At 47.6% G+C, this 15,685-nt stretch overlaps 1 protein-coding gene across 1 annotated transcript in view; it reads right to left on the bottom strand.

Moving 5' to 3' along the window:
• Nucleotides 1-15,685, bottom strand: part of GRIK4 (glutamate ionotropic receptor kainate type subunit 4) — a 307,225-nt gene that overhangs the window by 41,882 nt on the left and 249,658 nt on the right. The window contains exons 9-10 of the mRNA XM_074977213.1: nucleotides 12,940-13,092; nucleotides 11,736-11,840 (exon numbers count right to left, since the gene is read on the bottom strand). Coding sequence (XP_074833314.1) covers nucleotides 11,736-11,840; nucleotides 12,940-13,092 — 258 coding nt within the window. The remainder of the gene's footprint in view (nucleotides 1-11,735; nucleotides 11,841-12,939; nucleotides 13,093-15,685) is intronic.

Here is a 15,685-nt window from a genome sequence, read left to right as displayed (position 1 = left end):
TGCTCCAGTCAGGGTCAAGTACGAGGAGGTCCTTTGAAGATAAACTCTCCATGAAGTAGTATCGCGGCTGCCTGGCCTGCATAACTAGATATCAGACCCCACTGGTACAGTGCTAATGCCAGTGCCTTTCAACCTACCATGCTGCTCCACCTTAACTCCTGATCTACACACTAACCCAGAGCCTCAGAAGCACTGCACGATGGCTGATCTCCCCAGGAACCTGCCAGTGTTGCTGCCTGGTCTGGAGGTTAATTAACCTCCAAGCTACAGCCCTTACGTTAACCAACCCCAACACTTCTATCCAGAGTCACTCCATCCAAACTTCTGTGTTACCCTATTAAAATGTATGTCCTGTCCAAGGCCATGGAACAGAGACATAAATCCTACCTGGCACTACGACATGGAGACTGCTTCTTCTGGCCTCCAGCAGAATCCCAGCCCACAGGTCTTATCCATTCTACCCTTGGCTTTGGCAGTGTTTCTTTCCCTCGGGGAAGCTCTCTGTGCCTTCTTAGGTCCCCAGCCCTCAGCACACTGCAGCAGACTGTGGAGTAAGTCCCTTGACCTTGTTGAGGCAGGTTACCTTTCTTGTACCAAGGCCCTGGTAACTACCTCAACCTGAAGTTCCTGCACAGAGGTAACAGAGTGACTGGGCCTGTCAAAGGGCTCCCCGGATCCTATAGAGCAGGTTTGCCAAAAACCTAATTAATCATACAATCTTAGGACTGGAAGGGACTTTAAGAGGTCAACCAGCCCAGTACCCTGCACTCATGGCAGGACCAAGTATTATCTAGAACATCCCTTGCTGGTGATTGTCTAAATAGCTCTTAAATATCTCCAGGGATGGAGATTCCACCACCTCTCCAGGCAGTTCATTCCAGGGCTTAACTACTTCAACACTTAGGAAGTTTTTCCTAATGTCTAACTGAAACCTCCCTTGCTTCAATTTAAGACCATTGGTTCTTGTCCTATCCCCAGAAATTAAAGAGACCAGTTTTAGTCCCTCCTTCTTGTAACAACCTCTTATGTACTTGAAAACTTGATCCTGTAAGGCTGAATGCAAAATAGTCACCTAAGTGTTAAAGCTCATAACATACACAATAGTCCTTCCTAGAAACCCAAGGCCAGTGCTCTCAGTGTTGGGCCTCTGATCGAGCCAGGTTAGGTTAAGTTGGGTAGTGCAGGGCAAGACGTGCTTCCCTGACCTGCCTTCATCCAGAATTGGCCCCTAATAGCAGCAACCAGCTTTTTTATTTGGCCTGTTTGGCCTCTGCTTGCTCCCAGTCCTCAAAAGAGCAACCCTCGCCAGCTCTGCCTGCAACTGTTCACGTGATGCCTCTTTAGGCAGTCCTTGATGGGCCAAACTCACTGCTCTTCCCTTCCAGCCACATATTTTCTTAAGGCAAGCTGAGTCCAGGTGGTGGGCAGCAAGTTCTTGGGATGCCCCGTATCAGAGCCATACAGAAGAAATTTCCCCTCTCCTCCTTTAGAGGTGGCACATCTCGGTTGGAGAGGGAATAGAGGAAACACGTGGCAGGATGCAATCACCCATGCAGTACCTGTACCGCAGGTAGCACAGGGAAAGTTCACCCTCTGGGACTACCACCACATTAATGCTGCTCTGGGAAAAGCACTTGCCACACGAGAATTTCAGTGAGAGTCACACCCACCAACTCATTAAAGCTCACAGCTCCTCCATGAGGCCAGGAAGGGCTGTCAGCCTTGCCTGACAGATGGGGAGACTGAGGCACAGTCATGGGCATCAGGTCACAGAGAACAAGCTGGGAATAGAACCCAGGAGTCCTTGGCATCTAGACCTTGTTGATCTCTGTTAGAAAACTAACCTCGGATTAATTCAAAATCAACTAATTACAGCTGCGCAACCTGCTAGCATAGAAATGCTGAAATGGATGCAATCAGTCTAAGGTAGAAGCTGTGCTGAAGTCCATAAGAGTTTTGTCATTTACCTCTATCCATGAAGGATCAAGCCTTTAAACCCCAGCTTCCCTGGTGTAACACACTGGTTTTCAGTTGCACTGGCCTTTATCACAAGGTGCCAGTCACCTGTTGTAACTACTAGACAACACTCCCTCCTCTCTTGCTTCTCTAAGATAGCAATCTATCCTCAGTGACACCTTATTTTGTCAGATCTGAAACACAGAGATTAGTGACAGATTATCTTTAATTTTAACAACTCTAGCTCCTGTCAGATTCTTCCCTCCCTTGCTGGCATTCTGTAATTGACTGCCTTCTCCTCCTCTGGCATGACAGATGATTTGACCCTTCTTGTTGCAGAACGCTGAGGCTAAATACTGTATATTGATATGCTAAGATTATTCCCAAACTGTGCAGCGTTTGGTACTGACTCTCTGGATGGCACAGTAATGACACTAACTGACTCCTCACAATGCCCAGTGTTCTTGAAGTTTAAGGTACCAGTAGATTATTTAGGCTCTCAGATGTTTTTTCTCTCTCCAATGCAGAAGCAAAGTAATTTTAATTATTTAGCTAGCCAGCTAGAGTGCGTGGGGATGGATGGATATATATACATATATATATATATAAAAATAAGAATCACCACCAAAGTCTCTCCAATACACCTCAGAAAACTATCCTCCTTCCCTAGGCTTCAGTGCCCCTGTTCCACTCTTGGTTGCAATGTCTACATAGCATGGAGAGTGAGTGCCACGCTCCTGAGTCTGTTGACCCAGGCTGGAAGGCTCACTGCCACAGGCTGCATAGATGTACCCTTACAAGACAAAGACTCAGGAGACCTGGATTCAATTTCTGGCTCTGCTACAGGCTCCTCCTGTGGCCTGGGGCAAGTTACTTAATCTAGGCCTCAGTTTTCCCCTCTGTCCAATGGGGATAATTGCCCTTCTTATGTCTCTTGTCTGTTTAGCTTGTGAACTCGTTGAGGGCAAGGACGGCCTCTTTCATGGGATATCTATACACTAAGGCCCTGATCTCTGTTAGGCCTCAAGGCATTATTGTGATACAAATACTGTATATCCAGACAGAGCATCTGAATTTGTAAGACGACATCCATGGCTGCATGCTGCCTTCACTTCCCGAGGCTGAGAAAGTCTCCTGAATTAGCTATCAGGATGTGTAACACTTGCAAAGATTTATCATCTCTGTAGAAAATGGCCACCAGCTAACTAGAGAAACATGGTGTTCTAGTTTTACTTCTTCAATGTGTTCTACTCCCCTGGCTGATAGACCCTGTGCTTCCCAACTCCTGAAAGCACGATGTGATAAAAAACTGCTCTACCCAATTGCCTTTTCCCGGGCTCCCCCCAGGCCTGAGCAGCAGATGATGCCAGGCAGAGATGCTGGGGTGAGACCATTCTGTAATCTCTTGAGACAACAAGCACTGTTCCTCCTACTGGCCATCTTCTTCATCCATCCAACTAGAAACCAAGGCAAAGCTGTCCCTGAATGTGGATGTCTTGAAGCTGCTAGGCACCTCCAGAACAATGAAGGCAGATTTCCTCTGATCTTTGACGAGCAGGCAACGCCATGCTGAGCTCATTTGTCTCCCCTGCCACCACACGCTCCTCACTCACACCCCTGAAAGTGAGCAGCACAATTATTTCTCACTGAGTTTGCGTTTGAAGAGCCCTGTTGATGCTAACAGGGACGGGAAGGTTCCAGCAGGAGATATAATTAGGCCCTTGGCAAATGGCTCCTGATCAGCCTAGCGAGGGGATTAGCATCTCTTGCAGAACAGAAACATGCAGAAATCTGCCCAGCCTGTCACTCCTAAGGGATTCTGGAAGAACCCTGTTTGCAGGACACTAGGCTCACAGCCACCAAAAGACAAGCATGCTCAGAGGGGCTGGCAGGCAATGTGTGGAAGGATACCTATTAAACCTACACGACTTACAGACACACATCACAAACCTGAAGGTCGCCCTGGCCACTCCCCAGCTAGACGGACCCTCCCTCAGGCTACACAGCCTCCCTCCCTGCTGGGGTCCTCCCTGGCTCCTCTCCTGCTGGGGCAACCCCTGCCCATTTCCTAGTCAGATGAGAACCTCCACACCCAGCTCATTCTCCAGAGAGGCCCATTCCTTAGCTGGGGAAGTAACTGCCCTCCCTTGGCCCTCTCCCCAGCTGCAGCAATAACCTCCCAGATGTGTACAATCCTTTGTTCAGTGCCTCTCGTCAGGTGCGAAGTATCATCAGAACATAGGGAAGTCCACGGAAAATGAAGGCACTCATTCTTTTGCAGGATCAGGCCCAGACTCTTCATCAGAGGCTGGGAGAGCATGGGGCACGGAGCCAGGAGGCGCACAGGTCCCCGGGCAGCTGCTTAGCCATTTATATGCTAAAAAGGTTTGATGGGTTGAAGTGGCAGTAATTGCAGAGGGTTTCGGTTCTGTCAGCTGGTAGCTCATTTGCATCTCATCAACTCACCAGTTAGGCACCGCTCTCCCATCCCACCAGTCTGTGTCAAGGCATGGAAGCATTTCTGCATATAAGGGACACACCCACTCAGGGAGAGAATATGGTGTCTAGGGGAGTTGCGGGGGGGTTCTAATCCCCATCTTGCCATTCATCCCCCATTCATTTTTTCTTCCTCTTGTAGGGGTCATCTATACCACATGCCCTTTCTTTCCCCTTTCAAGTGCCACATCCCAGTTCCCAGGGATTAATCGAAACCTCACAGAGATATTACACTGATTTTTAAATGGGAAAAAGCAAAAATGAAATGTACAAAGTCAGCCCGTCAGTTCTCCTGATCTTGGAGACATACTAATGAGCTGGGGCCTTATCAGGCATCTTGTGAACAGAGGACTCGCATGTGTCCAGGGGGAATATTTCCACAAGTTAAACTCGATATAGAAATGTGTTCAGTGCATTATTAAAAACACTGAAAGCCTTGGTTCTCCTGCCCAAAAGCAACAAGAAGTTGGAGAATCTAAAGAGACTCTAATTTGTTTGCGAGCTGAAATCTGGATTGGCTTTAAATTCTGGTGCATTTCCTCTCAAAGCTGATAAGCTGGACGCCCCTGTGGCTGAAAGAGACAGACATGGGCAGAGAGCATGAGCCTGCCTATTCCAAAGGCAACCAGGATGCTTTAAACAACACTAGACAGAAGTCAGATAATTTGACCCTTGGGAGAAGTTTGTCTCCAGGACACAAGTGTTTGCTCCCCAGCGGTGGGTTTACTTAAACGATTTCTAACTATTCATTTAAGCATTCATTCATTTATTCAATATATAATAATGTGGGAATGTCTCCCATGGTTGGCTGAAAAGAGGTAAATTGGAGCATAATCAGCAGCCCATTAGAGCTATTCTGATCTCAAAGCCTTTTACTGCTGTTGGGGTTTGAGGACCCTTGATTCCCACTTGAACACACCAAGAATGGAAAGCACGTTTAACAGCGGATTTCAGAAACCTGGATGAGCACTGCTTCGTGAGAGGTGCCCAGCTGGACTGTAAGAAGGCAGAAACTGGGCTCCACAGTTGGATGGGATCCAGATGAATTGGCGAGGCTGGTGAGCTGGGATGTTTCATCTGGCAGAAAGCTCAACCACTCAGGAGTGGGAGGGAGACATGGTTTGGGGACCGTGGTCCCTCTATTTTTTTCCATCCCTGTGTGGAATACATTTTGTTCTGTGAACGAGGCATGTGTAGATGTGCACCACCCATGGACACGCAGCAGGCTGCTGGCTGTGGGGGCTCTGTTAATTAGCTGGGCAGCATCTGGGTCTCTCCTGGGTGGCTGCCCATGTGCTCAGTTTACTGGGAACGCTATTTGGGAGAATGGGAGAGGCCTGGCAGGGAGATTCTGGGCACGGAGCAGGGGCAGCAGGATGAGCCTGCTTGGAAGGCTTGAGTGGATCTGAGCCTTGCCTAGCCTTTTAACACCCTCTGGGAACTGGCCTGATTCCCAGCTAAGAGGCGTAGGCCAGGGCTGCCTCATCCTGCTGAGAGGTAGAAGCGAAGATGAGGAATTCTGCTGCCACTGGAATATGCAGCCGTATTGTGCAGAATAGTCACCTTGACAGGCTTCTGACAAGGAATGGTTAAAGGCCACCAAACATTCTGACGAAGCAGTTGACGGCAGCCAGGCTCTCGGTTGTCTTCAAAGCCTTGTCAGCATCTTCTGGAGTAACTGATCACCTCTCGCTGGTGGGCTGTTTGAAAAGCTCAACTCCAATGGGAGGAGTGAGGAGCCTCCAAAAGCTGGGCAATGGTGTACAACCTGTGGTTGGAAGGGTTGTCGTTTTCAGACTCCACCTATTGATCCCAGCAGGGTGGGATTTTCAGACTGCCTTGGTTCTTCAGACGGCTCTGACGGGATCTTCGCTGGATCCCATTCGCTTTGTGCTCTGCTATCGGACTCTCCACCCTGGAAATTCCATGCATGCTGCTTCATTGGAATCGGCCATGTGAGTCACGCGACGCTGCCTCTGTTTCTCCATGGGTACGCTGAGGAGAAAACAGCAGTGACCAGCAATCATTCAAGTCAAAATGTGGTCTGTACAGGCCTTGCTGATGGTGAGGGTTTGTGAGAGAGAAGAAGGCAGCACAACTCAGGTCCAGGAAGAAGCTCACGGGACTTCACTGGCAGCGGTGGCTGCTGGAGCTCCAGGCCCCTCTGAATTGCCCTGGCAGTGCTGCTGTGCCACTATGTGCAGCTGTGAGGAAGGGGCAGGTGGGCAGTGCTGCAGTCTGGCCCCACCCCTTCTGCCCTTGGCCATGCCCCTTCTGGGGCATGGAGCTGCGCCCCCCACCTTCTCCCAGTGCCAGCGGCGACTGTCAGCGCTGTTGTGCAGAACTAGCTATTAGGCAAAAGCATGACAAAATATTTGGCTATTTACTTGATCTGACAACACTAATTAACAGAGAACCCCGGGATGCCTCCAGTCACTGGCTTTTATGTAGAATGACTCTTTTTCCCGTGGTATGGTATCACAGCAGCACGTTTAAATACAGTTCCCTGCATGCAGGTCCCGGGTGTGTGAAAACTGTGATTGGACCATTCATCAGGTTTGTTCAACAAGCCAAAAGTTTTTTGCATCATGGAAAATGGGCCTGCCTCCAAACCTGAACAGAGACACGAGGCGGGTGAGGGGATAGCTTTTATTGCACCAGCTTCGATTGGGTGACGGAGATGAACTTTCAAGCTCCACAAAGCTCTCTAAAGTCCTGGTGCCAATATGGCTACAATACCACTGCAAACCAAAACAGCAACTGCCCACCGATGGCAAAATCTTCATCATGTCAGTCAACTTCATGGAACTGGAACACAGCTGTAGAACTAGCAGGGGTTTCCAGGCCATCCAAATTTTACTGCAGAGCTCTCAGACAAGCACGGATTCTAAAGGATCTGCGTATTTATGCAAAACTCTCCCTCGTGTTTAAAATGTATTAAAAATATAGCAATCATGTTGTTTATTAAAGCTATTTCTCTCCTCGGCTTCTGCCTAATGGCTCCTCTTGTTAGCGCAGATGGGTTTGGAGCTGTCAGCTTTGTTCACAACTGGGATGAGGGAAGTGGCCAAAAAGGGCACAAATGCTGCAAAAGACCTCTCTCTGTGGGAACTGACATCCCATTTCCCTGCAGAGCTGAAGGCAGTGTCAAACTAGGGATGTCATGCGCCGGAGGTAGAAAGTGGCAGGCAACATTCCAGCCCAGCTAAGAGTAGCTGTGGTGGCAACGTGAGAGGTTTCCTGGGGCAAACATCCAGACAGAGACGGGTGAGATGCTGCTGCTTTTGTCCATTGATGATGTGGTTCAGACTGGCAAACATCTGGACAAGAGCCGACTGGTCTCTGAAACAAGGATTCTTTCCACTGAGCTGAGCTGTAACTTCCCACTGAGTTGGCCAGATGGGAATATTAAAGATGAGACCCAAGTTCCAAGGCTGCTTAGTCTGCTTCATGCATCAGGTTGGCATTTCTCCTGGAAGACACCATCTTCAGGGCCCTGCTGCATTCAGCCTAGACCAAGTTCCAAGCTTGTGTATGCAGAATTAGCTCCATCACCTTCATCATCCTTCCTGAATTTGGCATCTTGTTTCTCACACGACTGTTTCCGCCACTCGCCTCCTCTCTGCTGCACCTCACAGTCTTGCCATTGTGGGACCTCTGAAACTGTCTTGCCATGGGACAAAGTGTCTCTGGAATCTCTCCATCTCCATGCAAACCTGAGCTAAAACCTCTCTTTTCTTCCCAGGCTCATTCCTAAATACAGTAATCCCTCGATTTATGCAGAGGTTGCATCCTGGGCAACGTTTGCATAAATTTGGGGGCGGGACTGGGGAGATCCCCAGAATTCCCCTAGCTGGGGGAGTGGGCAGCTGGAGCCTCTGCAGAGCTCTGCTGGTACCCAGCTACCCCCAGCAGTGCTCTGCTGCTGTTCCAGGCACCCACTTCCCCTGGCTGGGAGAAGTGGCACGATCGCTGGCTCCAGCTTCCAGCTTCTCTCACCTGGAGGGCACACAGCTGCTTGCCATGTGGTTTCTCCCAGGTGGGAGAAACTGCACTGCAATCAGCTGTGTGCCCACGAGGCTCTCCCAGCTGGCAGAGCCAGGGGCTGGAGGGAGAGGGGGCAGCTTCTGACTTTACGTGAAATTCGAGGTACACGAGGGTTGTGTGGATTACAGTAAAAGGGTATTTCCGATTTACAACCAAATCGAGTTACGACCAGGTGTTTGGAACGTAACTCGTTCGTAAGTCAGAGACGATCTGTAATCTTATTCTCCTGTCTATATGGAGGCCTATCAACTTGCAACGATGGGGGACGCACGTATATATTTTCTGTGATTAAAATCAGACACAACGTTACTTTTTCATTGCTATGATACCTCATTAAATTACTTCCTTTTGTTTTGGTTGTATATGTCACTGTTTTGTTTTGTTTTTGATTTTTGTCTGACAACAGTTCTTTTTAAAGAACATTTTCATAGGTGTTCCGCATAAAAAATGTTAGTCTTTGGTGTTCTGTGGTCTCAAAAAGTTTAAGAAACACTGCCTTAGATTTTGCAGTGACACTGCAACCAAAGGATCAGGTATGTCAATGAAAAAACACCTGCCCTGTGCAGTTCAAGAGACAGAGTGGCACTGTGACCACTATGGGAGAATGAGAGAGTGGAACTGGCTTTATTTTCAGCAGGGTTTGCATTTGATGACCTCCTGAGGTCTTTTCCAACCCTATGATTCTTACCATGCTTGAGTGAGGCCTGCTGCGGAAAAATAAGAGATCACAAGAGACAGCACAAAGGGGCAGATAGGTAGCAGTACAAGAGAATAAAGTGCTTTAAAAATGCGGCATAAAGAGAAATACACCGAGAACAAATCACTTGCCTTCTCCTCTACTTAAGAGACTGTGGAAGCAGCAGCTATCTCATGCATGGCACAAGTGCATTCAATTTAAAAACCTTCACTATGAGCTGGAAGGCCGAAACGCTTCTTACAGAAAAGGATTGGTGCTCCAGATGATTCAGGGTCTGGTAATGCCATTGATACATACTGATCACTTAGGCCAGTGGTTCTCAACCTTTTCAGTAATATAGCACACTTCAATGACACAAACAATTCCACGGCACACCCACTTTTTCCAGCTGAATCAATTGCTCATAAATGTCACAGTGACTTATATTTACTATGGTTACAGTCTGACCAGTGTGGCTTGCAACACAGTACTGCAAACAACAAGCTAAACAAGGATCCAATGCATTGTTTCAAATCCACCACAGAATACACCATTGCAGACAGAGAGCACAGATGCATTTTCAAAATCTGCTCAACACCATGCTAGGGTGTTGAGGAAACCACTGAAAGGTGACTTCTCACCCCACCAGCCCATTGGAGCCAGGACACAGCATTTAAACCTCATCCCAGCTCCAACAGGCTCCAGCTTTTCCTCCTGTCACCTTGCCATAGCAGGGAATGAGGATGGGCTCCCTGCTAGCTCCATCGGGCTGGGAAGCAGCATTTCAGCTGCCTCCTGCTGTGAAAGGGGTCCTGCAGGGCCAGCATCTCCCCTCACGGTAGCTCTGCAAAGAGCCACCATAGGGAGTGGGGGAAATGGATGAAATGTCATGGCACACTTGGGCAGTTCTCCTGGCACACTGGTTGAAAACCAGTGACTTAAGGTGCTTGGATTCTTTCCAATTGCTCTACCCAGCCTCTGCTTAGAAGTTCCTTTTGCTCTGCATTTACCCGATTATTCTCCATCTCCAAGACAGTCCAGCCTATGGGGAGGTGCTGGAGAAGGAGGATTCACCTGTAGTTGGTAGGAGTCCTCCCCTTTTTGGGGCTGCTCTTGAGCCATTTCTCCCCAGATACCCATAAGGATTCTTTGGCTAAAATGAATGCTTAAAGTTAAGCTCCTGAATCATTATGGAGGCCTATAAACAGAAGTGGCCTGATTTTCAAAAGTGCAGCTTTCCTACACACTGTAGTGGCACCAACTGGACTGGTGGGTGCTCAAAACTTATGAAAGCCTGGGCAATTATCTAGGCACCCAGGCTGCGGAAAACAGTGGGTCCTAAAGTCACCAGCATATGGGGATGGGTCTTGCAAGTAATGTACCAGGAGGAGAATAGCAGTTAGCCCCCACGATTAATACAGAAGAAGGTGGTGCATGACAAGGAGGAAAGCAAACAACGGGAGGGCTTGGTGAGCAGTTTCAGGTTTTGATTACAGCTAATCAGAAGCCAGAATGTCTATTCCATTGGAAATTAAGGACATGTTTTCATAGACTCAAACCAAGCCAATGTTCAGATTTTTGACTGTCAAAACATTTGGAGACTTCTTTTTCCTCCCGTTTTTGAAGGGAAAAAAATTTGACATCTTGAAAATTTTCCCAGAATGGGAAAACCATTTCTCCTCTTGCTCTAATAAGAGAGGCTTTTCTTGGGTTAGCTGATGTCTTTTGATGATGGATTTAACTTAAACTGAGAAAAAAAGCTGCCATATAGGAAAATTACAGAGTCTACACAGGGGGTAAAGCCAGTATATGCATACCCATCTCATTGTTTAAACTTTCTCATGTTCCTTTCCCCAAAATCCTTTAGGGTAAGCTTAAGTGAACTGAAATAAACCACTCAATCTGAAATAAGAGTGTCCACAAAGCAGTTTACTTTTGTGTGTATATATCACCTCTATGCATGTCTGTGTACGACACGCTTTGTAAGCACTGACTCTTATTTTCTAACCCAGTGTTTCCCAAAGTGTGGTACACGGACCACTAGTGGTACTCCAAAGATTTCAAGGGGTATGCAGCAGAAAATAAATCACTAAAAATCAGGAGAAAAGCAGTGGGACAGCACTGGGAGAGGGAATAGGCTAATAAGGCCAAAGTCCCAAAAGCGATATGCGAATGTTTCAAGTTTGGGGAACATTACTCTGGGAGACAGGGCGGCTGTCAGTGGGGCTGACGTTCACCATGTGGGAGAGATGGCCCCTTAACGCAGTAATTTAAAATGCCTCAAGGTGGTCTCTTAAAGGGGAACACAGGGCGTCACTGTGAACTGCCTGCCAATCCAAGAACAATGAAAGAGCTACAGCTAACAACGACTGGTCAGGTAGGCAAGGAATACTTTAACTTTGTTGGTCTTTAAGGTGCTACAGGACTGTGGGTTTTTTTGTTTCCCCTCCCACTGAACTTAGAGGGAGCAGTGGTGTGAATGGGCTCTCAGCATCTCCCAGGAGGCACCCAGCACCTGGCAGGTTTAGACCTAGAAAGAGATCGGTAGGGTCAATCTTACCTGTCTGAAGCCATTTCGTGTGTACTGCAAGATTTTCAGGGCATAGTTTGAGCGCTGACCTTTGCTGTTGAATTCGATGTGGCCGGTGAGACCTTCCAATTCTACCTGTCCAAGAGAGAGCGAGTTACAGCAGCAAATTGCTATTGCTTCCCTTTAGGGTCTCAAGCAAAGCCTGAGTGTGACTGCTCTTTACCCAGTTACCTAGAACAGGGCTGTTGAGCTCTGACCTCTATCCTTGTATTAGCGCCTGGAGCAGAGGGGAAAAAATTTCCCAAAACAAAACAAAGACACAAGCTGGAAGTTATAAGATTTGCAGGATTCCATTTCTTATGAAGGTTCTATTCATTTCCTGCTTAGCCACTTCCCAATCTGCCCTTCCTTGTACTGTAATCCCATTCCATCTTTGTGGTAGCACACTGCTCAGCTCCAGAGGCGAGTATTTAATTGTGTCACAGTGAAATAGGCATCTGGGCATATTGTGGCAAACTTTTCTGAGGCACAGCACTGTACAAAGGCTGTGTGAACACGAAGTCACATTGCAGAGTCCCTTGATGAGAGTCAAAACTCTCAGAGTAGACTTAGATCCTGCTCAGTGCTGCTTAGGCACCTCATCTGCAATGAGTACAAGCTAATGGTAGAACAGCTGGGAGAAGCTCTGTCATTTTGGGGTTGTTTTTGGAGTTTTTGCAAATATTTGATTAAGGATGGTATGGTGGTTAAATCAGGAGGGGTGTGTGTGATAGTGTCAGATATTGAGGCTGAAGCCATCTCAATGAGTCTTCTACCACCCTGGGATGAAATCTCATGAGATCGCAACACACTGGGTTCGAACAAGTTCAACTCATCCATCCCCGCAGGAGAGACTCATCTGCAATGACTGAACTTCTCCCGTTTGCATGCGGGACCATAAATCAGCTCAAATTTATGAGACACTAGACCGAGGTTGCCTGGGAATATTCACAAAGCTTAGCCCAGATTCATTTAAAAAGTCTGCTGAGCTTTGTGTTCGCAACAAAGCCTGAAAAATTGGTGAACTTCATGTCGTTCCAAGGTTCGCTACAAACTAATCTCTCCTGGTTTCTTCTTTCTCAGCACTGCCTCCAAACGTGTGTTGACTGCATGGGCATTGTCTCACCTACTTTCATGTGCACTTGTCTTTTGACCCTGGATATGGACAAACCAGCAAACTTCAGTCACTTCTCACCATTCTCAGATAGTTCATTAAGCTGGTGCCATGCTGCCAGATCTGTGCAGATCCACAAGACAATGGCTTCACACCAATCTCCTGGCTCCGGTTTAGCTCCTGCACTGCTGTCACCACAGCGTAAACGGCATCAAATAACAAGGCAGATGAGAGCTGTGGACAGGGGAGAGAGAGAGAGAGAGTTGCGGGGGGGCAGTACTCAGAGCAGCTGCACCAAAGTTTGGAAAATTAGAAACAAACTGACCTGCACTCAGTGAAGGCATAAGTCCATTGTTTCTGCTATAAATGTGCACACAATTACACACCCATTGTAAAATAAATCCTTCCACACCAGACAGTACACCAGCATAGACACTTACATCTGCTCACATGCCCTAATGGAGTCACCATTCCATTCAAGACCCAGGAGTGACAGATACCCTGCCATATCCATCAGTTGTTGAGCTGCCTGACCTCACATACCATTCACAGTTTGAGCTGGTGTCAGAGAAAAGGAGCTAGGCGAGGCATATAAGGCAGACTGCCCAGAGCCCTGAGCCTTAGGTAGTCAGTCATGCTTCTGCAAAGTGAGCATAAAACACTACTACTCTGTTCTGATACAGAACTAGATAACTTCATGGAGAATACGTGCATCAAAGGCCATTAGACAAAATGGTTAGAGAGGCAACTCCCACGCTCTTGGTGTTCCTAACCCTCTGATGCCAGAGGTTGGGAATGGGCAACAGGGGATGGGTCACGGGATAATTGTCCCTTTCTCTTCATTATCTCTGAAGCCTCTGGCATTGGTCACTCTCAGAAGCCAGGATAGATGGAGCATTGGTCTCACCCAGTGTGGCCTTTCTTCTGTTCTTAGGTGTGATTCACTATGCAAGGGCAGGGCAGTGGAGAATCAGGCCAATAGACTCCTTTAACCATCAGTCTCTGGGCCTCTACATGTCCATCACTGGGACAGGGGTAACGTTGTCATTCGTGAATCAAGTCCATTCCTTAGGCCATGTCTACATTACCCAGAAGATCAATCCACTCAGGGCTGACCTTATGGGGTTCGATTTTGCACGCCTTCTAGGCATGCATGAAATCAACCCATCAGGGGCTGGCAGTCAACCCCTGTGCTCCTCGCTATTGTGAGGAGTAAGGGAGGTCAATGGGAGAACCTCTCCTGTTGACCTTCCTCAGTGAGGACTTCCAGGTAAGTTGATTGCAGATAGATCGATTCTAGCTACACAACTGCTGTAACTCGACTTGTGTATCTTCTGTCTACTTACTTACCTGGGGTAGACCAAGCCTTAGACTTCCTCCTCCTCCTCCTCATGATTATTTCCTTACTCTACATTTCTCTGGAAGCTTCTTCTCATTGCTCTTTGCACTACTGTTTTCCTCCCTTCTGTACTTATCCACCTCCCTCCTTTGTCCTCCAGTTCCCTCCTGGGCCTCTTCAACCTCTTTACCATAATTCTCTTGTCTGCTTTCCTACAGCTGATATAAAGGCATTATTGCTACAGGAGATTTCAAAATCCATATTGACTAGCTCCCTGCCCACTTTGACCCACTTGCATCTGATCGCTTCTATTTATCATCTAGTCTCATGCAGAGCGTCACTCTGCCTATGCACAATTGTTTCGATGTTTTTGATGTGGTTAACAACTGGTCATTTTCTATCTCCTCTTCATTGTTACGGCTAAGAATTCACTTTCAATTATCGTCACTTCTTGACTGCACTGGAATTTAGTTGCCGCATCTCATCACCATCAATGCTCCATCTTCCAGCCTACCTCTTCAAAGAATCTCCTTTCTCAGCCATTTCAGCCTCCAACAACATATTTGCTATTTCGCTTGCTGAGTTTTCCTTCCCCTTCCCCCGTATGTGGCCATTTACACTTCAACTATATCTACTGCTCACATTCCTCTCAGAGCTTGATCGCATTTATTCACTTCCAAGTCACCCGTGTATGTGTGTGTGAACAATCTTGCTAAGAAGAGCCCTCGGTTCCCAGCATTACTTGTGTAAATAAAGTAAGCTAGATGTACCCTATCTTACCCCTGCAGAAGTCAAAGCTGACTTCAATGACTTAGTATCAGGTTGTTAATGAGCAACTCAAGGCTTTACCACAGGGGTCAGCAACCCTCAGCACAGGCACCAAGAGCGGCATGAGAGCTGATTTTCATCAACATGGGAGGTGGGAGCTCAGCCCTGACCTTCCTTCCCCATTCAGCCAGGAGCTTGCTCAGAGCCAGGCTGCCTGTGGATTAGCAAAAGGCCAGCTAATGCTACCAGCCACCACCTAAACAGTGAAGCTCTGCATTTCAATTTATTTATTAATGAAGCTGTTGTAAGTTGGACTATTAGTGATTTTAAAAAGTATCACTGGCACTCATACATAGAGGTCAAAAGGGTCAAATTTCAGCATTCTGCCTCAGAAAGGTTGCTGGCCCCTGCTTTTCCACATGCAAGGTGGCACTCTGCAACACTGAAGGCTTCCACGCTTACTGCTAGCAAACCCCACTGCCAATGACACTAGGAATCCCCAGTTTCCATCTCCCAGCCCGCAATGCCCTCATACCTTTGTTCTCTCAAGGCAGACAGAACACAGACAACGTGCGGTTATTTCTGGCATCACCTCACTTACTATTATGCTTATTTTTCTCCCTACGTTTGTCTGCAAAGGTTCTGACACCACCCTCCTCACTACTGCATGTGAACACTTCCCAGGAGCACGTCCAGCAATGTGAGTAGCAACCATCATGT

Source organism: Carettochelys insculpta, chromosome 25 (genome assembly GCF_033958435.1).
Source record: "Carettochelys insculpta isolate YL-2023 chromosome 25, ASM3395843v1, whole genome shotgun sequence".
In the NCBI taxonomy this organism is placed as follows: domain Eukaryota; kingdom Metazoa; phylum Chordata; order Testudines; family Carettochelyidae; genus Carettochelys; species Carettochelys insculpta.
Note: the sequence above shows the minus strand (reverse complement) of the source record. Positions and strands in the feature narration are given on the sequence as shown.